The sequence below is a fragment of the Cynara cardunculus genome, assembly GCF_001531365.2.
Source record: "Cynara cardunculus var. scolymus isolate 2C chromosome LG 16, CcrdV1, whole genome shotgun sequence".
Lineage (NCBI taxonomy): Eukaryota > Viridiplantae > Streptophyta > Magnoliopsida > Asterales > Asteraceae > Cynara > Cynara cardunculus.
Window position 1 is genome coordinate 19,871,221 of NC_037543.1, and position 26,931 is coordinate 19,898,151.

At 33.7% G+C, this 26,931-nt stretch overlaps 4 protein-coding genes across 4 annotated transcripts in view; 2 read left to right on the forward strand and 2 right to left on the reverse strand.

Annotated features, from left to right (window-relative positions):
• The window catches only part of LOC112529472 (protein transport Sec1a), a 16,176-nt gene extending 13,780 nt beyond the window's left edge, over positions 1–2,396 (forward strand). The window contains exons 20-22 of the mRNA XM_025140769.1: positions 362–451; positions 1,442–1,528; positions 2,159–2,396. Of these exons, the coding sequence (XP_024996537.1) occupies positions 362–451; positions 1,442–1,468 (117 nt within the window). The 3' untranslated portion in view covers positions 1,469–1,528; positions 2,159–2,396. The remainder of the gene's footprint in view (positions 1–361; positions 452–1,441; positions 1,529–2,158) is intronic.
• A 932-nt stretch (positions 2,397–3,328) lies between these two features.
• On the reverse strand, positions 3,329–8,283 carry LOC112529442 (proteasome subunit beta type-1). The gene is made up of 7 exons (XM_025140728.1): positions 8,142–8,283; positions 7,929–8,036; positions 6,706–6,787; positions 5,449–5,578; positions 5,230–5,372; positions 4,512–4,598; positions 3,329–3,577 (listed from the first exon to the last, which is right to left on the reverse strand). Exons 1-7 carry the CDS (start codon positions 8,186–8,188, stop codon positions 3,503–3,505), a joined length of 672 nt encoding a protein of 223 aa, XP_024996496.1. The 5' UTR covers positions 8,189–8,283; the 3' UTR covers positions 3,329–3,502.
• A 1,152-nt stretch (positions 8,284–9,435) lies between these two features.
• Positions 9,436–16,166, forward strand: LOC112529308 (protein cornichon homolog 4-like). Its single transcript, XM_025140531.1, has 5 exons — positions 9,436–9,593; positions 11,963–12,144; positions 14,128–14,250; positions 14,335–14,408; positions 15,884–16,166. The coding sequence occupies exons 1-4, from the start codon at positions 9,522–9,524 to the stop codon at positions 14,363–14,365; spliced, it is 408 nt and encodes a 135-aa protein (XP_024996299.1). The 5' UTR covers positions 9,436–9,521; the 3' UTR covers positions 14,366–14,408; positions 15,884–16,166.
• A 1,864-nt stretch (positions 16,167–18,030) lies between these two features.
• Positions 18,031–23,894, reverse strand: LOC112529867 (AT-hook motif nuclear-localized protein 1-like). The gene is made up of 6 exons (XM_025141290.1): positions 23,800–23,894; positions 22,775–23,210; positions 21,170–21,231; positions 19,478–19,609; positions 19,114–19,275; positions 18,031–18,697 (listed from the first exon to the last, which is right to left on the reverse strand). Exons 2-6 carry the CDS (start codon positions 23,187–23,189, stop codon positions 18,404–18,406), a joined length of 1,065 nt encoding a protein of 354 aa, XP_024997058.1. The 5' UTR covers positions 23,190–23,210; positions 23,800–23,894; the 3' UTR covers positions 18,031–18,403.
• Positions 23,895–26,931: the final 3,037 nt, after the last annotated feature.

Here is a 26,931-nt window from a genome sequence, read left to right on the forward strand (position 1 = left end):
TATATATATATATATATATATATATATATATATATATAGAGAGAGAGAGAGAGAGAGAGAGAGAGAGAGAGAATGGGGTTCAGGGGGAAAACTCTTCAAAAATGAAAAACTGAGGAACACCGAAGTAATCGTTCATCTGTAACTGTATGAACATGTGCATACAAGCAATTGAAGATGTATGCATGTGTGCATATTGGAAAAATTACTTACAAATTACTTGTATGCACATATTACCGTACAGATAAATTGTTACTAGGTGTTCCTCGATTTATTTTTTATTTTTTTATCGTTCCCTCTGAATCCAACCCTATATATATTGTTGCCTAAAACATGATTCTTTGTTGCTTGTGTTCGTGTGTAGTTACGGGTTTGTCACAAGCTTACCGCTAAATTAAAGAGGGAGGTGGTACTAGGTTCAACTAGTATCGATGATCCACCGCAATACATTTCAGTAATAATTCTTTCATTCCTTTATGCTTTTCATGAAGTTATTCTGGTGTTCTAAACTGTGACTAGGCTTGTGCTTGACGCCACGTTATGTCTATGGCACGCTATGGTCTAATGCATGGTTTTTGTAACACGATATCTGATTTTTCTTACATTTTTAGCGTTTTATTTTAAAGTTTTAGTATATAACCTAATTTAAACTGTTTAATATCATTGAATTATTGAGTCAGTAGAAAACATATTATTATATATAAATATATAATTATATATGATATACATATTTGCCGCCATAAGTCTTCCCTTGAGAACAATGTGGCCTTGCCGTGGCATGTAAGGCATGAGGCTTGATCTCGCCAACACACGCTATTTAGAAATTTTTCCAAGTGGTGGCACAATTTGACCATAAAAAATATCTATTTTTTTTTCACAATAGTATTAGAGGTATGTTGGTTGGTTTTATGTTTGAGTCAGTCTACATATATTTTAAAAAACACAAGTGTTGGTATATTAAAAACATCAAAATTTAACCTAAAAAACAACAAATTTGACAACTATATGACTTGAACTCCCGCCTTTTGTAGGAAGGTAAGAGTATTTACCATCTTAGCCATTAAAGTTTTGGACTAACATTTCAGTTTCATTGACACACTTCAGAAACGTAATTTTTTCCCTTACGACGAAACCATGAAAAGGTAGCCCGTGCCACCGTATCACTCCATGTGGGTCCTCCATAGGCCACATCATGCCTCACGCCATTTAAAATATTTATTTATTCTTTTCCTTCTCATCCTGCTAGTTTTCTCAGTAAAACAACTGTTTTACTCTTTGCGTGGAGATCATCTCTGTTTACATATCCCCTTGAGCCATCTTCTGATGGGATATACTTGAACTGTTTGGTGGTTTGCATGCATAATTGAAATCTTGCTTTTATCTTGTAACTGGATGTTGATGAATTTGTAAGTTACAGATGCATCTTTGTTTGTTTGTGTTGCAGAAAGTGAAGATGCTTTCTGGGAGTTGATGGCATTATTTATATACACAATGCAGCTTTTATTTGTGGGACCCACCTGGAGATTCTCAGGTTACTTCCCTCACTACTCATCCAATATTCCGATGCACTTCTTGTTTACGGGGTGTTTGGGATTGTTTATTTGAAACAACTTATGTTTTTTTACAAAAGCAATTATCAACTTGTTATAAGTCAGAATGGTTTAACTTCTTCAAAAACTCCTTATTACCGGTTTAGCACCGGTATAAATTGTTTATCCAAACACTCAAAAGTGTTTATTACTGGTGTCATACCAGAATAAGTCAATAAGTTGTTTCTATAAGCAATCCCAAACACAATTTTGTTTTGAAATGATAATATGTGGTTAGAATGTTAAATTTGGGGAAATTGGTTAAAATAGCCAATCTTTTCTGATCAAATTCTCACTTTTTAGTCATTTTAGGAACTGAGTTCTTATTTTAGTCAGAGTTTACATAAATGTGTTGCGTATTTGTCCAAAGCCTATTTTCATATGGGAAAAAAATTGTATGCAAATGGGAATTTTTTATATTTTTAAATATTTTAATATTAGTAACTAATGTTGGTTAGGGATCTCCGAATAGAGTGTTGGGGTTAAATACAAAGGGATCTCCAGAAAGTGTTGGAGTTAAATACAATTTTCATTTTTGGAGGGCGTTCTAAATCTTATTGACAACGGTGCAGGTTTAAAATGACGATAGGCCAAAGCCGAAACTAGGAATAGAGATCCAAAGGGTCCCTTTCTTCATGCAGTGTCGAACACCTTTCAGCTTCAAACTCTGGTTTCATGTTGTATATTTTCCGTTCATAGAAATTTCGGATTTGCTTTTATTATGTACATCCCAATTCCAATAAAGACGATATAAAATCATAGTATTAAAATTCAATCCCAAAGTTATTGAAAGGGTTCTCGATTATTCAAGAGGATGTTGCATAACAAACAATTTCAGGTAGTGTTATTAAATCAATTTGACAAAGGCAATATATTGAAGATTCTCCCTTATAATATAATGGACAAAACTCGTTCCTTTTAAAGTGTCAGAATTGTTGAAAAGCCAATAAATTATTTTCTATGGATATGAAAATTACTATTCGTTATCATAAGATGTTCAAGATGGGTGATTATTCAATCATCACAAGACGACCAGTAATTCAACATCTGCTAAAGATGAAGAACAGTTCTAGTAAACCTCATGCTTTTAAGGAGGTTTGCACACTAGCAAGTGTGATTCCTTAGCGACTGGGAACATAAAGATACTAACAAACTACAAGGGTGTTGTTTGATTGGTTTAAACTTGGACTTTAAAGGTCACATGTTTGAATCCAAGAAGAAATAAAAAAAAATCCTCTTATGACCACGAAGGTTCAAATGCGTCAACTCTGGACTACCCGCAAAGCAGGTGGTAGCCCTAAGATTAGCCCGCTCGCATAACAGATTACATATCCAAGTTAATAAAAAAATAGTAATGACAATCACTTAGAACACCAAGAAGATCAAGCTATAAACAAAAACAAATAAAATATTTGGTAAATAAAATTAATGATAAAAGAACAGAAAATCAATTATTAGAAGCTTGGAAATCATCTTCTCATGGGATGGAGAATTAAAATACTTTTTACTGCCTATTATATGTATTTTAAAAATGATTATTATAAATTTTATTTACAATTATAATGATTAATTGTGGCGGAATATCCATCTGCACAGGGTTCAATTGATTTTTTGCAGTCACAATTTGTCGGGATTAGTACAGACATAACATGGACGCGTTCCAAAAAAACCAGCATTAGGCTTTTACCCAACATCATCATCCAAACTGACTGGTCTACAAAACCATTCACAGGATGCAAATAATTCAGCAACAGAAAAAGACCATGTGAATATAAATCCAAGATCTCAAATATTCAAAAGGGTTTAAACACGATCGTAATCTAATAAACAGTTTTAAGCTCGGTTTGGGAAAGGAACTAAAAACACGACAAGAAACCTGCAAAGATGAATCACAATCTTCAGAAAGTTTGTGGTTACTAATCCTTGCGGAGTTGTTCATGTTCGCTGCGAACACCATGAGCATTTAAGATTACAATTTCAACACTATCTCCCTGTAAAATATAAAATAGAGGAATAGTTAGGAGCAAAAAAGGATCGAAAATTCAATTTCATCACAAACTAATTACTTCCCCCCAAATATATAATTATTACACTTTTAATTAGTCAAATAACAATTTTACCCTAAATAAATGTCCCAATTCAAACATTTTTCTCCCACCAATGAATTTCTCCATCTCATCAACTCTTAAATATTTGTCACGGTGTCTCATAATCAAGGGTAGAACTGGAACTTTAGTAAATTATAACCATCTATTTTTGAAAATGAATACTTATTTACGAACAAACTTACATAGAAATGTGGACACTTGGGAACTGTTTGACAGTTGCTGAATGGTTTGGGGAATAATGATTAAGTGGTCAGAATGATAAGTGGCTCTCACGATATAATACAAAATAATATATAATTGTTTGGAAATTGTTTACAATGAAATTAGGGCGCTGATGGTATAGGGAGGTCTAGAATACAAAATCATTCAGAGAGTTTTAGAACCATTAAGAGGCAGACTTTTTTTTGCCAAACAAGATTCACCTCTTAACGATTCAGAGGTTGCCTCTTAATGAAGCTATTAAGAGGTAAACAAACAACCCCTTATAATCACTTTCAATCATTTCATCAAGTATTAGAAAGATATAAACATGTGAAATTTTGATAAAACTTCTATTCCCTATGACATTTAAAATTTTCATTTAGTGGGTCTCTATAACTTATATAGCAGCTATTCTAGGTGTATATTCTATGCAGAACTTCTAGTCCTTAAAGACTTGGGTATCCGGGCAAGCTCATGCGCACCGTGCCACCGTCTAATCCCACGAGCGACCACGAATGGCCTGGAGTCGTCGCAGGTGAACCTCCATGGCCACAAGCGCTTTCTAATCCTCAAGGCCAATGCATATGAAAATGGAAACAAGAAAATAGAAACTAACCGTGTATATATCTCTTTCTGTTGCTGATGAAAAACAAGTCTTCACCAAATCAATAGCTTCAGCTTCTGAAAGCGGTGTGACAGCATCCTGTGCACCAATAAAAGAAGTTGTATAACATAGAGCATGTAAGTTCATATTTTAGCTAGTGAGGTCTTCTAATTATAAGAATGTGATTTGGAGTGGTCAAGTTCTGAATGATCTAGTCATTGTGATTCGTCCCTTAACAATCATACAGTTATCGTCATTCTATGTCAAATTTTGATTGCTGACCGGATGCATATCTGGCATTTACAAGTGTACCCTTTTGTTGAAATGGTGCCCAAATGGAAATTTTAAACTCTTGCACGTTCCCCATGTTTATAGGAAATTGGTCATTTCTTTATTCCTGCTAAGATGTCAGTTGAGGTTAAAAATGTCATTCCAGTGCTATGTCAGCTAAAGGATACACATGTAAATTGTATGCTTCTAGCCAGCCATTCCATCAGATTTTGGTGCACAATGCTGCTGATTGTATTTTTATTAAAGTAAACTAATCACGTCAACCAAATTATTCAAAATTAAACCACAATGTTAGATGGTTAATGATGAAAAAAAGTGACAAGGGGTTTCTTTTTGTTGAAAACTCAAATACATGAAAGATATATATATCTACACACAAACGTATGTGTGTGTGTATGTATGTGTGCGAAGAGAGAGAAAGATGAAACTCAATTCAGACCTTTGCAGGCAACAGAAGAGGGCTCGGGGATTTAAGTTGGTTGTCCAGGAATGGAGTGATGAGTGTGGCGCCAGAACCTTGAGCACTGTATCCAACCCTCTCATAGGACCCAACGGCATCATATGTGAAGACACATCCCTTCCCTTGATGTTTATAAATGAGTTTATGTTAATACATGTCAAGGATGTACGCTACAATTAAAAGAGTACATCTGCATACCTTCACTATCAAGGCCACCTAGAACATTGAAGGCATAATATGGGAAGAAACGCTTATAGTAGAGGGTGTTTGAGAGAAGCTGAGCCATTGCAGGGCAACTCATCTGTTTGTTGTGCTGGTGTTGATAAATCTGTAGTAGAGAAGAAAGAATAGAAGGAAAAAGAACAAGAGCATTAGTGTTAAAAGTGAATACATCCCTAGCAACTTTTTATTTTACAAGGATAAGTCAACAAGATGCATAGGACCCAAAGATTCTAAACAGCGGAGGATACAAGGGTGTGTTTATGCATGGGTGCACAGAAATATAAACTAAATCAATAAAGCATAAAGTGTTTCATAATTCATATATTAAATGTAAAAATAAACATGATTTCAAGTTCTAGCTTGCTTTTATTCATACTAGGTGCATCATATCTTTCTCAAATATAGAGGAATTGTTGTGCTGCCTCGCCTCCTTTCTTCTCACTTGTAGGTTGAAGACAAATCTAATAACCTGTGAATTTCATCCTGTTCTTTAAAAAGAGAGCCAAAAGCCCCACCTCATATCCCCCCCCCTCCCTGGTTTCTACGGTCAACAATTTCAGTAGATGCCCAACACCATATCCAAATGCGTCGCTGAACAACCTATAGAAGGATTTGAGAAGGAGCAGCAGCAATGCTTCTAGGGTTACTTCAGCTAAGAATTGACTAGCAACACGTAGCTAATCTGGTCTAAAAGATCCTAAATAAGAGTGTATCCTAACAAGTTATAACAAAAGCACTCCCTCTATAATGATTTCATCCTCCACTTCTGTTTTGCAAGTCAAGGGTCATCATGGGAACAACTTCCCCCCACCGGGATAGCGGCCAGTTCCGCATACATCCACCTTCATACCCTACCTCCGAGGGGGATATACTAGGTTCCTTTGGTTTGGTTTGTTTGGTTTGGTTTGGTTTGGTTTTATCCTCCATGTAAAGCCAAACAACTAGAAAGATTTTCACAACAGCTAGTTACAAAACCCAAAGTTCGCTAGCATATGATAGAAATATATAAACTATCAACATTCTTGTACCACACTATTATGCCTATGACTTCTGTTGCAGCCAAACATGAATTTACTCATTTCTTATAGTAAAAGAAGATTTCAGAGACAGCTAATAGGAGGTAACACGAGTAAAAATACCATGGGCTCAGCTTTGACAAAAATTAATTCATTGAGGTTTAGGAAAGACATATGAAATGAACGATTAACTAGAAAAAAAGTTCAAGAATCTTACCAGGTGTCTTGAAGCCAGAACCTTTTGAAGTGCTTTCACGTCGGCCTGAAATCCTGAAGAAGCCATGAAGCTTTTGTCCGCTCTGAGAATAAATTTTGAAGAATCTTAGATATTTTCTTTTCTAATTCAGAAAGCTTTACTTAGAAAAGAACTCATTTTGGCTTTTCAGACAAAGCAAGCGAGAAAATTCAAATACAAGCAGCCAACTTTAATCAAAGTTGAATGGGCCTATAGCATCAAACCAAAACAATGATATTTTGTTTCGATACCAAATAATTATGAACACAACACTTTGATGCAACTCATAGGTAGTGTTCTAAGCAAAAGTTCATCATATATGTAAATAAGATGCGAACAAATTACACACAATGTCTATTATAACATCGATATTTAACATCCCTAGAACCACACAAGAAAAAAGGAGTTCACTTTAAAATTTGGTACAAATGCATGAGCATGATGAATCTGGCCGGGTTCCCCACAAGATAATCTTGAACATGACATTTCCATCTTCAACCATCCAACCAACCCAAGTAATTATGAAGTGGTACACAACTACATTATCCACATGATACCTACAAGTTAATACCTTTGTGGGTACGGATTCTGTTGCTCAAAATAAACCCCTCAAATCTAGATACACCACCTGTCTCATGTATTCAGTTACAAACAAACACCGGCTATCTCACTGCATGTGTGTAAGTGTGAGTATGTTCTACAATGGTAAAGATGGAACCCGTAATCCAAGTATTCCACTGTCAATGTTAGCTTTCATGAATTCAATTGTTCCAACAAAAAAGTACCTTACATACTCTCAAACCGCAAACCTACATAAATACACCTCAAAGTTACAGTTATCCTTAATCTCCCCAAAATTTTGGGAGTGGATTCAACGCCTAGACTAGGAGTATCAATCAGTGCAGGTAAGTAAGTGAGTAACAAGTCCCTTACCCTTTTCCCTTAAGCTCTTCTATTTCCTACATTAGATCAAATAATCAAATGGAAATATTAGAAATTCATGTTTTCATCCATAGATTTAGCTAAAAGATTCCGAATTTCTGAACATCTACAAACCCTATGCCCTAAGGGCGGACCAAATTACAATTCATACACGACTAAATCAACACGTGGATACAACTTAACAGTAGAAACCTAATACAAACAACAAAAACAATAAATGCATCAAACAAATTCACACAAATTAAAAACGAAATGAATCATACAATTTACAGATTTTGGAGTAATCTCGGGTGAGAATACTGTAACCGGTGGACATCCGAGTATCCGCTGCAATCACACAGTAATCGGCACCAGCAATCGCCACACAAGTTCTGCAAAGATACACATAGAAAGATAGGATCAGACATCGAAAATTACAAACTTATACGTACATCTTGAAAGATAAAAGTGTTAATTAAGGGCATAAAGATACTTACCCTCCATTGTTATCGTATGGAGACCAGTTTGCATGTTCCTTCGGCATGATTATGACGATGATGAGGTTTTGGTGTTCAGATCACAAAACTCGCTGTGTGTTTGTGTGTGAAGAAGAACCCCTTTTCAGCTCTTTTCTTCTTCTATTTCTTTTCCATCAAGAAAACATGTAAATTAGAAAAGGGGAAACTTGTTTGCAGTTTGGTCCCTGAGGTTTAGAGTAAGTTCTATTACCCCCCTTTTCTTTCAAAAACATTCAACATTTTTATATGTTTGTTTGCATTTTGGTCCTTGAGGTTTAGAGTAAGTTCTATTACCCCCCCTTTTCTTTCAAAAACACTCCACATTTTTATATGTTTGTTTGCATTTTGGTCCTTAAGGTTTAGAGTAAGTTCTATTACTCCCCCTCTTTCAAAAACATTCGACATTTTTATATGTTTGTTTGCATTTTGGTCTCTAAGGTTGACTAATGGGCCGTTTACTAAACACTTACTTGATAAAATATTATCGTATGCAACAATTTATCCGGTAAGCGTTTACCGTAATAAGAGTCGGCGCCCTCACTTATCGGGTAAGACTCTTGGTATTTGTCTCGCTCTTATCGGGTAAGATTTTTGGTCCTTACCATATTCATCCGATAAGGTAATGTGACTTGGTATTCACTTACCCGAGTAAGCGTTTGGTAAACGGCTCCTAAATTCTATTACGCCCCCTCTTCCCGAAGAATCAACAATTTCATAAGTTTTTGGTAACAATTCATTGTATTTGCTCCTAAATTGTTTAATATCACTGACTTATTGAATAACAATAGAAAAAAAATCTGTTTATATATATGATATAAAAATTTGTCGTCATAGGTCACGCTTTGAACAACGTCGTAGCCTCATGGTGACTCCTAAGACTTGAGGCTTGGTCTCGTCATCACACGACGTCTGACGCCATTTAGAATATTAGTTGTCTTTTATCTTGTTTGTTTGCACGTTTAGTCCCTGAGGTTTAGAGTAAGTTCTATTACGCCCCTCTTTAAAAAACTTCCACATTTTTCATAAGTTGGTAACAATTCAATGATATTTGGATGATAACCAATTAATTTTTGTTCATTTTAACAGAGGACTTTAATTAATACACGATATAGAAAAAGGGTATGAAAATAGAAACAACGGAACTTGAGGTATCAAAATGTAACTACAAACACACATAAGGGACCTAAAGAGAATAAGTAAAAGTGTAAAACCAATGAAACGACGCCGTTTAGTGATTTCATCAAAAGCATCAAGATTCCAAAACCCCATAGATGACTTCAGGAATCAGGAGTCTGTGCTTTTTGGCTGCCATTAAAACACACAGAGAGAAATATAGAGATATAGAGAGAGGGTTTAGAGATGGGAGATCTGATCGCATGGCTATTCTCTTTCTTCATCCTCTTAGCAGTCATAGCCCTTGTTCTTTATCAGGTAACTTCCAACCCAACATACTCACATTCTTCGAATTGCAACCCCTTTACCTTCTTCTTTCGATTCATGTTTGACTGCACTCATCATCTACAGCTCGACCTTCGTCCTCTATATTTCAGGAATCTGAATTGCTTTTTGCAGTTGCAAGAATACTGATTTTGTTCCCACAATATTAACCTAAGTTGCTTAATTATCTGATTTCTGGGTTCGTTTTTTATTGTTTGCATGTTTCAGGAATTGCAATTAACTGTGCTGATTTTGTATGTAGTTAAGATAATTGAAGGAATTAAGATGAATTTGATGGTAAATTTAGTGTTTGCTATAGATTTTCCCTTGCATAAATCTGTTAAGTTTCAAGGCAAATTGCTAAGTTATAAATTATCCAAGGATTAGTGTCGATGATTGAAGCATTATTTTGAATTTGTGAAGTCAAATGTGGTTTCTTTCTGTTGGTGGATGGAGTATTAGGCAATGCTTCTTTATGCAAAAAGGCAATTGGCAAGAAATGCTAAGCCTTGGGCTCTTCCTATAGGTCTTTAATGGAATTAACCAGACCAATCGCTCCATCAACTAAGAATGGCCGTGCACCATCACTCATAGAATCAAGAAAGAACTCTAAGTCTGTCAATCCTTACCATGTCCTTCCGACGGCCACTGGAGTTTTCCTGGCTGTTATCTTCAGGCTCCATGGGATTAGTCAAGAAGCGACGTAAGCTGGCCTCAACACCCATGGTTACCAAAGAAAAAGAGTCTTTAGCTTTCGGGTGCAAGTCGTGTGTAGGCGTTAATTGTTTCATGCTTTGATGGGGAATTACCTTCTTTCATGAAATTAAATGAGGTTGATGGGTTCTGATGGTTCAGTTGTGATATATTATAACTAATTATGTAATGTGGTTATGTTGATAGAGTTGTAGCCTTGTAGGGAAAATTGTCGGCAAAATATAAGTCAAAAGAAAAGGGGCATTCATGTAAAAAGTGAAGAATCTCAAACAAGAAATGATCAAAACTAATTGGACTTAAACATTTTATAGCTTTCAGTGTTGATTATTTCATTATGTTTTCTTTGTGCCTTTTCCCTTTTTTGGCAGCCTACTATGTGCTAGTCTTGACTATTCTTCTTTCCCTTGTCATTTCTTTTTCGCTCACACTTTTCCACAAGTTGGGGGTCTTCATGGATAGAGATGTTTTATCCTTTTGGAGGTAGAGGCTAGGACTGCATTACATCTCACCCTACTGAGACCCTGCTTTTGAGTGGGATATATTGGGTTTGTTTGGTTTAGCATTGACTATTTCATTCTATATAGTTAGCGTCAAGTGACTTCCTCTTTTATATGGTCTTACACTTTTACTAAGTGACTTTTGAAGAGGCTAATGTAGAATGTAACTTACTCAAGATTCATTAATTCCTGCTCCTTGGTTTCCTTATTTCTTTTCTTTTAGTTGATACCTGCTATATTCCCGTCCCAAAATAGATGCAACGTTTTCTGTTTTTGTCAAAGTTTTCAATCCTAGATTACCCATTTATCTACTATTAGTAATCATTTCAAAATATTGATAACATCGAACTTGGGTGACGTAATTTCTCTTTATTATCGCTGTTGAGGGGTATTCTAGATATTTTATCAATAGTCAAACACTTAAAACTATGTAGTTGCTCAAATGTTGCATATATTTTTTGACTAATTGGGTAATATCTAAGATTTATCATTTCTTCTTCAATTGGGTTTAGTATACAGGTTTCAATGTAATGAAAGATTTTTTTTTTCTCAATCATTGTAACAAAGTTTCAAAATTTTGTATTTTGTACCCATTTTGACCAGTAACTGCTAATCTTGTAACTTTGACAGCGTAGATGACTGTATAGGCGTGTATGAAAGGCTTATGAAAGTGCTAAGGCAAAGTGAACAATGAACTTGATGTTCATGTCATCAAATGTTACAAGATCAGCAGATTACCTGTCACAATGGATACAAAATAGGAGAACTTAGAACTTTGTTACATCAATTGAGAAAAAAATTATGTGTTACCCTTAAGGACTTAAACCGAACTTGTTGCATTTTGATGCATTTTGCCCTGTTGTTTTAATGTAACTTAATCAAGATCATCGAGATACTATACCAAACCAAAACAAACAGGCCTTGTAAATCCCACTTGAAAGTAGGGTCCAGGGAGGGTGAGATGCATGCACGCAAACCTGACCTCTCTACCCAGAAAGAGTAAAGCGGCTGTTTCCATGAGATGCTATCTTCATCCTAAATCCGTTGAGGACGATCCTTGTTGATATATCTTGCCAGAAGTTTTTCAATGACTTCCGTAATTAAAGGATCTATGTTCTGATGTATTTAACAATTACAATCTTTTTATTGCAGATAATGTGCTTTTTAGACTTAGAGACTGATTATATCAACCCATATGAGTTAGCATCTAAGATAAACAACATTACCTTGCCAGAGTTTATTACTCAAGGGGTATTGTGCTGTCTACATCTCATCACACTGCATTGGATCATGTTCCTCTTGTGCCTCCCATATTTATGTTATAATGTGAATCTGTAAGTCTACTTTTTCACTCTGTTTTTATATTTTTATATACTGGTTTGTTAAAATAAGGGTCAGGCCTTGGGGCTCCTTCTGATACATTGCCAGTTCGAATCTCCTTAGGGGGTGTTTGGTTGGTTTTCTACTAAGTCTTGTATAAATAAAACTGTCTGTATCGATTAATCTGTCTGTAAGATTGGGAAGATTTTTGTTTTGGAGGGTTTTTCATAGATGGAATGAGTGTGTCTTTTTAATTGGAAGGAACAAGTTTGCAAAAACCTTGACTTTCTGCATAAAGCTCCCTCCTAAAAGCTTAAGGAATGAGCCACTTTATATATCATTAACCTACTACCAATCAGTCATGTATATATGACTGAGTAAGCCAAGTCTCATTAAGCTCATTAAGCTGCTAACACGACAGGCCCTTAGAGTCACTAGGATGTTTCCATTGTCTTCAGGGCCCCACGGGTTTAGTCAAAGTGCGCACAAGCTAGCCCAGACACCCGTCAAGAAAATTACTTAACCTACATCTTTTAGTGATTGTCCGTGTCCTATGCTGTTACAGCGGTCAAAATACAAAATAGCGGCCAGGACCGATATTTGAAATAGTGGTTATACCGGTGGTATAGCGGTTCATATAATATTTTAGAACTATATATAATATATATATATATATATATATATATTTATGCATACATAAACATATCATATGCATTAATTAAAAATATAGTTTCAACCTCAAAACATCAACTTAAACAAGTTTCACAAAACAAAATAGGGAAAATGTTCATAAACGAGCTAATCGCAAGCAATAAGTTCAGCATCTGAGGGACTCCTCAAGTCAAAATAAAACAGAGGGACTGAGGAGTGAGGGTGGAGCAGAAGCTGTCGAGTGAGAGTTGAGACTCGTGGCTGTCTATAAAGAAGAAGGTGGAGTGGAGGGCTGTCGTAGACTCGAGTGAGGCTGGAAAAAAAAAAAAAGAGAGGTCGAACTTGGTTAAATGTCGTGTCGACGATATTGGAAAGAAATTGAAAACCTAACCTTCTAAGCTTCTAAACCGGATGCTGATAAAGTGATAATGTTAATGGATTAAAATCTAAATAAGGTCACAAATCTAATTAGAAGCCCAAGAAAAGCAAAAAGATAACAGCATAGTTCAAAAGAGGCCCAAGCTAGAATATCGGTATTGCAGTCCACATTTCCATCTCAAATATCGGTTAAATAGTGGCAAATTGCGCCACTATTATCGGAACCGCAATCTTCACCGATATTTGACCATCACTATTTTGCTTTAGTCCAATATCCGCTATTGCACTGCTATTGGGCTGCAATTAACAGCATAGTTCGTGTTGGTATGCTTTTTAAAGACTAGCAAACTTTGACTTTTCGGTCAAATCTTTTATATAGAAAGATAAAATATTGATATATACTCTATATTTTGTAACAGAATTAGCAAGATTTTTTGGGCTTATAATTTGTTTTATGGAATTCAATACACCTACCAAATGTTCCCAAAATTGAATAAACTCATCCCAACTTTTTTAAGTTAAAACCTCTACAGTCAGGCATCTTTACTTTAGAGGGAGTAATTCTTTTTTTTTTCTTTTCTTTTCTTTTGGTAATCGTTGGTGTCAGACCAATTTTGCACACACCTCGACTAATCCCATGGAGCACTAAAGTTAACTCCTAGGCAAACCCTCCGGTGGCCCTAAGGGGACTTGAACTGATGACCTCTAGGGAGAAAACCCTCTGGTGGCCCTAAAGGAACTTGAACCGGTGATCTTTGGGGAGAAAACCCTCCGGTGGGTGTGGGCCCTAAGGGGACTTGAATCGGTGACCTTTGAGGTTAAGCTTCTATCAAGAACACAATAAAAGGTCTTCTAATAAGTAACATCACAAAGTTTCCCTTTTTTTTTTCTTAAATATTTGTATTTAGATGCCCTTTATGTTCATTTATCATGCCATGAAATTTAAAGCATGTAAATTGTTTATTTAGGTACATTCATGGACACCATCTAGTGTATGCAACAGAGGTGTTCAGTGAGCTTTCAAGGGAAAAGAAACAGAGAATATTCAAACTTGTTTATCTTGCTTTCCTTCTCTTCTTCTCTATATTTTGGTATGTACCTCAAAACTCAATTCAAGTACCACATTCTTTAAGCACTCGGAACTCATATTTATAAGTTTTTTTGTACCATTTTAGGATGATCTGGAGCATCGTGGACGAAGATTGAGAAAATGGCACTCCAAATTAAGTAAATCTTGAAGCAAGTAGAGGTAATCATCGTCTAAATCTTTAGACTATTCCGTCATGTAAAGAAAGCACACTTTCGACTTTTGAGCTCAAACAAACTACTTTTAAATATCAAAAAATATTATGGGTTTCCAAATTTCTAGCAATTTTGATGAAAATTGCTAAAGCACATTAAACTTGATAACAAGTACAAGAAGTTTGCATTTAGCAAATACAATGGCTACTAAAGGGTTTGTTTATCATAAGCTTATTGAGTAAGCGCTTATGGCAAGAGGCACCACCCTCACTTTACCTTACTGAGTAACATTCTTGGCCATCTAAATGGATAGTTGGTAAGCATATTTTATCTGGTAAAGTCATCTTCTCCCTCACTTACCGGTAAGATTTTTGGTTCTTGCTATACCTCTTCCGGGTTGCTCAACCGTTAAGGTAAGTAACGTCCGATAAGCATTTGGTGAACAGCCCCTAAGTTGGATTATATATACTCATCTGCTTAGGCCAAGTTTAGTAACCATAAGCTAGCTTAATTTTTGAGCTTATTGAGCTCCATTTGGTTAAGCCATAAACTAGTTTTTTGAAAAGCTACTTAAAGTAGCATTTCAATAGGCTCCAAGTCTTTTATTTTCAATTTTCTTCATTTTTAGGAGTAAATTATGATTTTCGTCCTAGTGGTTTGTTAATAATATAAATTTTAGTCCTTGTGGTTTAGAAATTGCAATTTTCATCCCTATGGCTTGCAATTTATTGCTATTTCTATCCTTAGACTAATTTCTACGTTTCAAGTACAAAGGACCAAAATAGTAAAGGACTGTAAACCATAGGGACCGTAACAATAATAAATTGTAAAACATAAGGATGAAAATAGCAATGGATTACAAACCATAGGGACAAAAACAACAAATTTCTAAATTACAGGGATGAAAAATACAATTTTTAACAAACCACATGGATGAAAAACATGATTTACTCTTTTCTTTAGTTATATCGCTTGTGTTTTTCCAATTAATTTTTTAACATGTTCTTTTTGGTCATTTTATATTGTCATAGCTTTTCAGTCAGTTCTTTTTTATCGAACATGACTAGTTTATCACAATTATTTTGGCGAACATATGTATAAAAAGTAGTAGACTCCCTTTTACCTTTTAGGTTCAACTAATTACTTTTCAACCCCAAAATTTATATGGTGGTTCCTTATAAAATTGAGGAAATATACTAAGTTACGTTGAGTTTGATCATCGTGATAACAAACAGATAAACAAAACAAACCAAACAAACCCAGTGTATTCCATCCAAATCTGGAATCTGGGTTTGGGATATAAGCAAACATTTTTTCTACTTTAAAGAGTAGAACAGTTGTTTCTATGAAGAGATATTGTATATATCTATGATGGTGTTCTATTTGACCTCAAAAGTCAAAGTCAATGATTAAAGAAAATCTTAAACCATTTAATACCCATAATTATTCTCCTAATATCAAGAAACTTGATATGTTGATTAGGTACCGAAGGCTTCTACGGTTGGCATCTGTTTAAAAGTTTAAAGAGATTTTCACAAGAATTACTCCGATCATATTTAGGTTTGAACAACACGGTCTCAAAGTCTCCAAGAACATTTTACTGTACAGGTATTTGTACATTTAAGAGTCGTTTATAGATTCCTGACTCGAAATTCGGTTGTAATTTGCATTTTTTGTTGTTGGATGAGATGTGTGATTTACTTCTATGGAAGTTCTTGATGTTCAAGAGTGTGGTTTTCATGTTCATTTGTTGAAGTATTGGGATAGATTTTTTTTTTTTTGCATTTATACAAGTTTTCTAATGGGAAATTTGTAATGAAACTACAAGTACAATACTTGTAAAGTTAAATCACCAAATAAAAATAAAAATTACTTGTTATTATGGTTTGTAATTTATTGCTATTTTTGTTCTTATGGTTTACAATTTATTGTTGTTTTAATCGTTGTGTTTGCAATTCTTTACTCTTTCGGTCCTTCCTACTTAAAGGTAGGAATTAGTCAAGGGATGAAAATAGTAATAAATTATAAACTTAGAGGTGAAATTGTAATTTCTAAAACATAGAGACAAAAATCAAAATTATTAACAAACCATCATAATTTACTCTAAAAATAACAATACACAAATGAAAGGATGGGTCTTCATTAGGACTGTACATGGATTGAGTTGGTTGGGTTGAAGACATTTGAACAACCTGATCCAATGTATGCAGTTTGAAAATTATCAACTCAATCAAAGCTACAACCCAACCCAACCCAACCCAACCCATCCCATGCAAGATGGGTTGGATTTGGTTGGTCGGGTTGATCGGATTGAAAGTTTGGCATATTATTTTACAATGTAGCTAATCGTTTGTGTTTAAAAGAAGTAAAATAAAAATAAGAACATACAAAAAAGGTTAACAAGGTCAAAGAAATTGAAGAGGTTCATGTGTATAAGAACAAAATGGAAGTTACGGTTGAAATTGTAAGTAATTTTGAATATAGTTAACTACAGGCTGGGCTAATGTACATATATTAATATATAATTTAACAATCATATTAAATTCATAATATAGAAAGGCATTGGGTTCATCAGTTTGGGTTGGGTTGAAATTACCCTAACCAATTTTCAACCCAATAGATGCAATTTGACCTAATTTTGTATCAACTACGTGTCGGGTTACCTCGAGTTGAGTTTTTCTAAAGGGGTTTCGGGTTGGGTTGGCCAGGTTGGTCGGTTTTTTGAATATCCCTAATCTTCACCCCTTTGAGTTTAGATAGAAAGATCGTATACATCTTACTCTTCCTATACCTTACTTTGATTGAGATTTACTTAATAAATTATTTTAAAACGCTAATAATTAACCGAAAGATTACAAAAAGGTTATATAAGATAGTTTACAAGGCTGGGAGAGATTATCATAACGATTTCGTTGGATAAGTTAGTCTTGTATCCGGGTATTTGGCTTTTAGAAGGTTAGTGGTTTTAAAACTCACCAAAAAAGAGAAGGGTGTGAGTTTATTTATTGCATTTGTCGTAAATAAATATTATGTACTTTAAAAAATTTCAAGATTAATTTACCAAAGGGTCTTTGCCAAGCGGTATTTAAGTTACCTGTAAAGCTCAACTTTTCAGAAGGTCAAGGGTTCAAATCTCACCAAAGATAAGAAGATGCATGCATTCATTTATCGTACATTTATATTTATATACTTCAAAAAGAAGACTCAAGATTAAGCATCTCGTCAAGAAGCTTGCCACAACCTCGAGATTTACTAAGCTCGGGTTTCCCTCGCTTACTAGATAAGACTCGGTCCTTGTTACGCCTCTACCAAGTGAGACTCTCAATCCTTTCCATGTTCAATCAGTAAGATAAGTGATATTAGTAATCTCTTACCCAGTAAGTGTTTAGTAAGCGGTCCCTAACAGTCCCTCCCTGAACTTACCAGATCAGCATCTCAAATAGATAAGAGGGTGAGCGCCTCTTGTCGGTAAGTAGGTAGTAGTAAACAACCAATTAGGCTCGGGTCAAAGTCAAAGTCAAAGTCAAAATAACCACTACAATTTTCCAATAACATTCCAAAACAAAATAAAGATTGTTGTAACTTTGAAAAGGAGAGAGAGAGTAAGCTACCTAAGTTGACCCTTTTTAACCTCGAGTATTTTACATCATCCTAAAAGCCTAAAGCAACCTTAAATAACAACATTTTCTAACCCAAAAAGGAACCACCTTCTTGTGAGACCTTAAACCACCCTAACAATTTCCACCATACACCCTACAACTAAAATCTTGAAAATAAACGGGTATACACCACCCGTCCCTACCATACTGGTCCCACAACCATCATCGGGGAGGAAAATTGCAGGTGGATAGTGTTAGGATTCGAATCCGAGACCTCACTTATGGATTCCCACCTCCTACCGCGAGGACAATTCATCAAGGACTCTACAACTAAAATCCGTCTATCAAGTTATTAAACAAACAAAGTTGACACAAACCCACAACTGAAAAACGAAACGTGGGTTTAATCTTCCCTCAAGGACACGTTCATGTCCGTGGCTGCTCGTCTCCAGTCGTGCACGTTCGGCCCTGTGCTGCGGTTCTCATGCTGGAAGTTAGAGGCAGGGGTAGAATTGGTATTACCTTTTGCGGGACTTTCTTGGCTTTTGTCGTTGAAGTTTTGATGGTCTGTGTTTGTAGTTCGAGGTACAGTAGTAGGGTCTGCTACGGGTGTCAAGAGTTTAATGGCGTCTTTCTTTTTTTTCGGTTTTGGTCCAGCAGGAGTTCCTATCTCGGGTAGAAAACTGGCCACAACAACCTGAAAAACATACGAGAAGTAGTGAGAAAAGCAAAACTCAAGGTTAAAGCTATGATTTTTCATAATACGAAGATCGTATGGAACTCTTTTGCAAATCCGATACCAATAATTCCTAATCTTTAGGAGTTATAACTGACGTGAGCATCTTCTACTCAAAAAAAAAAAAAAAAACTTGTAGCAGTTTCAAGTTTAAAAGTCCTCTTGTTTGACCTCGAAAGTCAAATTCTCCCATTTCAGAACACAAAAATGGTATGGAATTTGTTATAACATTTAGAAGCATCGGTTTTTAATCTCTAGTAGTCATACAAAGTTCGATGTGATCATCAGTTATTTTCCCAAAAGACTCCCCGACTACATTTCAATTTAAAATCTCCGTGTTTGACCTTAAAAAGTCAAATGGCCCAAAAGAAGGGTACCTGAACAGGACCAGCTGCAGTGAGAAGTCCTCCAAGAAGACCGCCAACTACACGGCCATCAGGGCTAGATAAAGCGATGCTCATGCCGCCTTCTCTCGATGATAGTCCTCCAACCTCCCCAGGTGTGAAAGATCCAGATAATGAAAGAATTTCAAATCTTCCCTATAAGATAAAGAGTTGTAAGAAAAAAGGCCCGACGTTAACTTATTGACACTTTTTCCATAACCGGGCGTCTTCACAGAAACAGCCACTCTACCCTTCGGGCTAGAGGTAAGGTCTGCGTACATCCCACCCCTCCCAGACCTGCGAGTAGGATATGCTGCGTTTGTTTGTTCTGGATTAATTTATCGACAAAGTTTCTTACCTCATATGTTACCGTGCCACCAGATGAGCTGGCCTGGCGCAAAGTCACATGTGAAATAATGCCAAGTGCAGATAGGACGCATACTGCCCGGGGCCCGTATTTGGAAAATGAGATGATTTTGGATGTAACATCCTGAAAATCGAAAAGATGGTGTATTTATGCAATCATATATGTGCATTCAATTTAAAGAAGCCACTGCTTTTCAAAGTTTCATTTTATGGGTCCCATTTCATTGATGCCGGGGATAAATGAAGATGGAGCCCAGAAAATGGAAGTGAAAGGAGACGGACGAACTGAATGAAGTAAACAAGTCTTGAATATATAGAATTCAAGGGTTACTTCACTCATTGCCAATTGGTTTTGGTTCAAGATTGAAATCGAAAGTGTTGAACAAACTGACACAAGAAATTAAGTATCGCTAATTGCATATGGTACTCCCTTCGTCCCAAAAATAAGTGTCCATGTTTCTATTTTATCTTGTCCCAAAATTTGTGTCCACTTTCAAAAGTAAGTGCATACTTTTCAATTCTACCCTTAATTATGAGACGGAGAAATTCATTACTCCCTCTAATATTAAGGGTAAAATTGTCATGTAATAATTAAAAAATTGTAATAATTACACATTTCTAATACGGTGTGCCTTTTTCATTGTGGCCATTTATTTTGGGGCCGAGGATGTATTAACTTTGCATTTTACTCATGGTAAACAACTGGAGGAGGTTACATAGCCTTATTTTCAAGTGTTTGACTATATTGTCGAATGTCTTGCATACTTTTTAAAAATGACAAAGTAGGAAAGTCTTGGAGACCCAAATCAACGTTAACATTTTTTTGCAATGATGGATAAATAAGAAATTTTTAGTTTATAAGTTTCCAAACTAGGAAATGATTGCAAGCTTCATGGGACAATCTAAAATGGAATATGTTGCAGTTTTCATGGGATGGAGGGAGTGCATAAAATTAGTTCTGTCCTTCTGGCAAGTTGTGCTTCAATATTTGCAAATTTATACTCTTTACATGTTTTAAGGTCGAAAAGCAAAGTAAATGGTCATATCATGTGTATGTCCATGTTAGTATATTCAAATTGATTATTACTCCCTCCGACCTAAAATAAATGTCCACGTTTCTATTTAAGTTTGTTCCAAAATATGTCCACTTTCATAAAGGTAGCTATAATTTACTAAATTACCAACTCTACCCTTAATTATGAAACCCGAATATTTAAGAGTTGATGAGATGAGATAGAAGGCTGGCTCTATCATTAAGGGTAAAATTATCATTCATTTAATGAAGTGTAATGATCACACGTTTCTTAAACTGCGTTTTTTTATTGTGGACATTTATTTTGAGATGAAGGTAGTAATTAATTGGAAGTAAAACAAAACATAAGATTGTTTACATAGAAGGAAAAATGGAACACACCTACACTTAGAAATTTAGGAAGTGAAGACTAGCAAGTACATCAATGGCTTCAATGGGGGAATTTACAAAACATAGCCAAAGTTGATAGGTGGTTTCACTTTTTAACCATTTTCTATGCGCAAGGATTTTTTTTTCCGAAAACCAATCCTCACGCATATGCGTAAGCTTTCTCCGTAAGGATTGGCTCAAAAGTGAAACCCCATTTGCTCATTGGTTAAATCTGTCAATTTCCCTTACAATGTTGTGTCAGCTCTTCTACTTAAAACATACCTCGCCTGGATTAACAGTTACCATGTGAGGGGTAAAACTTCCACCAGAAGTAATCCGATCATCTGCCATGAAAAAAACAGAACATATATGAACATTTCCTGGGTTTATAGGATAAAACAGAAACTTAATCACAGATCCTTGAGATTTCTTCATTACATAAAAGCATGGCCATGAAATTTAAAATACTCCATCCTGAGCATATCAAATAAGTTGCTTCATTCCTCACTTAAACCCCCCCCCCCAACAACCCAATTTAATTTTTGTTTAGAACGTAGTTTAAGTTCATGGGACTCCCCTCAACTACAGTGAGGTCAACTTTCAAATCTTCTATGTGTTCACTCTGTCTTGTGAAGTTGAAATTTTTTATTAAGGGTATCCTATGAAAATTGCAATGTTTTCATTTTTAGAAAATGTCAATCTCAAATTAGTTATTTGACCATGACGTTTTAAGTTTTGGTCCACAAAATCCACCTATTTATTTGGACACTTGACTAATAGTCAAACATAAATGTTGAGCCAAATGTTTTACAAGTTTCATGGGAATATTGGATAATGGGAACTGCTTATTTTTTTTATGGATCTTTAATTGAAGACCTGAACCAACTATGGAAAAAGAGTATGAAATTATAGATCACGGAAAGGGATGTACAATGTATTGAATGCATGCAATTGACTACATGCATACTGATAAAAATGTTTTACTAGGGGAATGTTCAAATGAGAACTTGGGAACCAACTATTCATGTTTTATTCATGATGAATGTCGTGAGAGTTATTCACGACGAAAATAATTCATAATGAAAATACATGATATTCATGAAATACGAAAATGCATGATATTCGTGATGAATAATGTTCGTGATTATTAATCGTGAATAATACATGAAATAGTACTTTCCAGAGTTCTCAAAATATATGGTTCTCATTCGAACCTTGGCATGTTTGACTATTCGTCAAATGTCCAAATTGCTCTATCATCATGAATAAATAAGTGCCAAGTAAATCTTTTAGCCGAATATAAATATCACAAATACTTTGATAACACAGGTAACAGGTAATTTGGACCAAAAGAAACCTATATGGGAAATCTCACAATGGAATATTTTGCAATTTTCATGGGATGGAAGAAAGGTATTTCAGCCTGCTTAAGAATATAGTTCAACTATCTGTAAGGTCACTTCTTTGTGATTGAAGGTCATGGGTTTGGTCACATAAACAAACTCTTGGCAGAATGCAGGAGAAAGGTTGTGTACAAGACTTTCCCTCGGTCAGAAGAAATGATTTACTACTAGAAATCAAACAAAAAATATAATGCAACATAGGGGGAAAGTTCGTTTAGGAACTGTAAATATGATCGTGAAACCAACTATTCATAAATTATTCATGATGAATATTATTTAAATTTTCATGAACATTATTCATCATAAATATCATCCATTTTCATTATTCATGATATTCATCACGAAATATTTATGGTTCTCACAGTTCTCGAACCTGCCCATGCAACATAGACTAAATATAATGCAAATTAAATTGAATTAAGAAAACATTAAAACCAAAAATAGATATACCAAGGAAATGATGCGACCCCATTTGGTCATTTACCTGGACTCATGTTTGATTTTGCCTCTAAGGAATTAATTTTCCGTTTCTTCTTCTTCTCAACCTGAAACTCACCACCACTTCCTGTTGGTTCACCAAACTTTATATCAGAATAGCCACCAGAGGTGGGCGGCGAAGAGGCGGCAGAGAGCGGCATTGGTGACAATGTCCGACCACTTGCACCTCCACTGGCACCCACCCCATCTGGGCCATACTTCCTTGGCCTACCCCTCTTCTTCTTTGCCAAAGAAGACGGCATTCCACCAGCCACTGGCGAAAAACCCAATGGTCCCATGGTCTGGCTAGGGTTTCCAATCTGGGCCGTGGGGCTATCAGTCCTCTGAGCCAATTGATAGCTTGATGGAGCCTCAGGAGCTATTGTTTCTACTGCTGGCGTCATATTTTCCCTTGACTCCATGATGACTAGCAAATTCTCCAACTAGGTCAAAAAAATCAAATAATCACGACTCGATCAAACCAACACATTATGGTCAACAGGAAATTAAAACCATGAAAAATGTCAAAAACTCAGCAAAAATCGAAGAATATGACGAATTGATCATTTCATATAACACAAAAACGAGCTTAAAATTACACTAATCCGAAAGCAATCCAAGAGGAAAGTGAGAAAAAAAAATCCAATCAATTTCTGTCGCTGAGCAGAATCACCTTTCCCCTTGATAATGTCTCGTATTTTACGAGATCAAAACCTGATAAAGTGCTAATTCCCAATTTATCATAAGAACACATAGAAATTGAAATTTAACAAAAATTACTGAAAAATCACACCACATTACCTTCAAATATTCAACGTAATAAACATGCAAACCGAACTAAATCCTACTGAAAAACCGAAAATCACAAAACAAAACACCTAACAGTCTAATTTTCGCCAAAACCTCTTCACATTATCAAGCAGAATCGCATAAAAACATGAACACTACAACAAAAAACAATCAAAACCCTAAAAATTAAAATCTTACACTCGATCAAAACAAAGAACAGACGTAGGTTTCCGAGATTAGTACCTCCTTCCGATGCAAAAAAAAATGGAATTTGAGGAGCAAATTGATGTTCTTAGAGCAAAACACACAATGAAATTACGCAAGTGTGTGTGAAATCTTCAGAGACATGCATCTTTTTTCTCTTTGTCTGTAATAAAATCAATAATAAATAATTTAATAAATTATTAACAATAAAAAAGGTAATAATTAAAAAAACTCATAAATGAGGAGTTGATTACAAAACCCAATAAAGTAAATTTCGATTAACTGAAAATTTCAAGTCCGTGGTTTAATTAATCCATCAAAATATATATTAAAAATTATTAAATTATTAGTCGTATGCAACACAAATTAATATATATCTATATCTATATCATCTTATTAAACAAATTTGACAAAAGTCTTAAAATCTTAAAATACTAAAGAACCAAAGTACTCTTTATACTACCCTTAGGTCACTTTTTCACCCCCTCACATACACTTACCCTCTCACAACAGATTTTTTTTAAAATTATAATTTTAAATTTACATTTTATACCCCATAATTAATTAATTAATTTACTTTACGTCATTTACTTTTAAATGTTTCATTTTAAATCTTTATCAAATTAACGTACATAATCGTATATTAATTAAAACATGTTTAAAAAATATATTTTTATTTTAACAAGTTACACTATTATAATCGTCTCGTTAATACCTTCGAAATGAGTACAATATTGAATAGTTTTTTACTTTATTATATATTATATATATTGTGAAAAAATATTTTTAATATTTACGATTTATACTTTTATATTTATTTATTTATATATATATATATATATATTATATATTTTGGGGTTAGGCTGTCCAAATTGCACTGTATAATATGTTCTGAATTAATATGTTCTTGGGTTTTTTTGAAATATATATATATATATATATATATATATATGTACTAATTCAACCTTAATTTAAGTTATTGGACAAAAAAGAGGGTAAACAGTTGAAATTTATTCTAAAACCCATATTTTTTGGTCTTTTCATGGCTTATGATCAGTCAAATTTGTAGTTTTCTTTATTGGTTTTGAGTGTTTATCTTAAAACTCAAGTTTATTGGTTCTTTGCTCTTGGTGTAAATCGAACACAGTTGTGGAGTCGTTTAAATATGTTGGATTTTAAATATATTGGATTTTAAACTGTCATACAATTTTTTTCATCGATAGTCTGTAATTGGAACCATAACTCTTATTTATTCAAATTGTATTAATATGTAAAGATCAAGTGTAACATATATCATCGTTAAATCGTATCTTATAAAATCAGTGAAACTTCAAAATCGTTAAAATTCATGGCTCCCGCCGCATTGCGCGGGTACACAACTAGTATATATATATATATAGACAGAAAGAGAGGGTTGAGTTCACGTAAGATCAATCTGTTTTTATGAGACCGTTTTCTTACATTTAAAACTTCACAACAAAATGTTGTGAAGGTAAAAAAGTCGAACGTCCACAGTGCATCATATGTTATTTCGCATGATTTTTTCATCTATAATCATAATATATATATATATATATATATATATATTTCAACTAGTATATATATATATATATATATATATATATATATATATCATAATGTAAATATCTTTTATGTATTTGTGAAACAAAAGAATATGCAAATTGCATGAAAAATGTAACGTACTTTAATTTGATTCCTATTTTGAGTAACGTACTTTCGGAACTTCTATTTTGGTACCTAAGATTTAAAGTTTTAAACAGTTAAGTACCCGGATAACCAGTTAAAGACTAATTTTAGATTAAAAAAAGACTAATTTAAGAATTAAAAAAATTCATGGTACTAATTACGTCAGCAAATAATACTAAGTTGGATATCACATCAGCATGATAATCAATTAATGTTTCAACTAGTTACACAGGTACTTAAATATTTAAAACTTTACATCTAAGGTACCAAAATAGAAGTTTTGAAAATACGTTACTTAAAATAAGAATCAAGTTAAAATATGTTTCTTTTTCATATAATTTGCCCAACATAATACAACAAAAAAAGTTTCACATTATGAATTGAATACATATGAAACAAAGATATTATGAAACAAATATATGTTAATTAATATAATAAATTATAACATTGGATAAAAAAATTACGTAAAATAAGATCTTAAAATAAATTATTTTTATAATTATCACAATATATAAAGTTTTTAAAAGATTAAATCTATATAATAATTTTTGTAAATAATATAATATTTTTTTAAAAATGTATAAAATTACCGACAATTTATTAACAATTAACCAATTAAAATAATTACGAATATTTGATTTTATTAATAAAAAAATAATCTGAAAAAGAAATGTAGGGGGCCAGTGGGTTCAAATCTGCCTTTGACCTGAATTTTGTCTTATAAGAGTAAAGGTTTTGTTTATTTATTTTATATTTGAATAATTTTTTTGTTTTTTATTTATTTTAGGAACTTCTTTTTAGAATATTCCTTTGGTATTTATGACAAAAGTAATTTATATAAGAAAATTATAAAAAACAGATTTTTTATTTTTTTAAAATAAATATAAAATCTTTAATATAAAAATACATTTAATTTTAAAAATTACAACATCGATTATATTTTTAAAATATTGAATTTATCTGATAAAATATTATTTCTCTATTTAAATATTTAATTTTAAAGTTTCTTATTGGTGAAAAAATATAATACATATACATATATATCTATACTATACTATAAAACATTTGACAAAAACTCTTAAAAACCATTTTTTATGCATGAAATATTGATGCATATTACTTAAAATTCAATATTACAAGTAAATTATGCATAAGTACGACTTATTAAAACTCTATATTTAAATTCGTGTAACTAACTGCGGATAAATATAATCAAATAAAAAATAAATATCTCGTTTTAAAATATAGTTAGAATAATTATCGAGTTCTACAAATAATTAATTATTATTTTTAGGAGAAATTATATTATTAAACCAAATATAAATTACTTTATTATTGAACCTAAATTAAATTATAATAAAAAAATTAAACTAAAAATTATACAAAAAATAGGAATTTTAAATTGTTAATTTGATACTAATATCGATATATTCTTATTAAAAAATTTATGATATCTTCAAATTT

Excerpts from the sequence above, each read along its gene's own strand:
- LOC112529442 (XM_025140728.1), bottom strand. The coding sequence starts at position 8,188 with ATGCCGAAGGAACATGCAAACTGGTCTCCATACGATAACAATGGAGG. Across the intron at positions 5,579-6,705 it reads TTCTGGCTTCAAGACACCTG|ATTTATCAACACCAGCACAA; the intron begins GTAAGATTCTTG and ends TCTCTACTACAG. Across the intron at positions 5,373-5,448 it reads AGGTGGCCTTGATAGTGAAG|GGAAGGGATGTGTCTTCACA; the intron begins GTATGCAGATGT and ends ATAAACATCAAG.
- LOC112529867 (XM_025141290.1), bottom strand. The coding sequence starts at position 23,189 with ATGGAGTCAAGGGAAAATATGACGCCAGCAGTAGAAACAATAGCTCCT. Across the intron at positions 21,232-22,774 it reads AAAATCAAACATGAGTCCAG|ATGATCGGATTACTTCTGGT; the intron begins GTAAATGACCAA and ends TTTTCATGGCAG. Across the intron at positions 19,276-19,477 it reads GTGGCACGGTAACATATGAG|GGAAGATTTGAAATTCTTTC; the intron begins GTAAGAAACTTT and ends TTTATCTTATAG.
- LOC112529308 (XM_025140531.1), top strand. The coding sequence starts at position 9,522 with ATGGGAGATCTGATCGCATGGCTATTCTCTTTCTTCATCCTCTTAGCA. Across the intron at positions 12,145-14,127 it reads TTATGTTATAATGTGAATCT|GTACATTCATGGACACCATC; the intron begins GTAAGTCTACTT and ends TTGTTTATTTAG. Across the intron at positions 14,251-14,334 it reads CTCTTCTTCTCTATATTTTG|GATGATCTGGAGCATCGTGG; the intron begins GTATGTACCTCA and ends GTACCATTTTAG.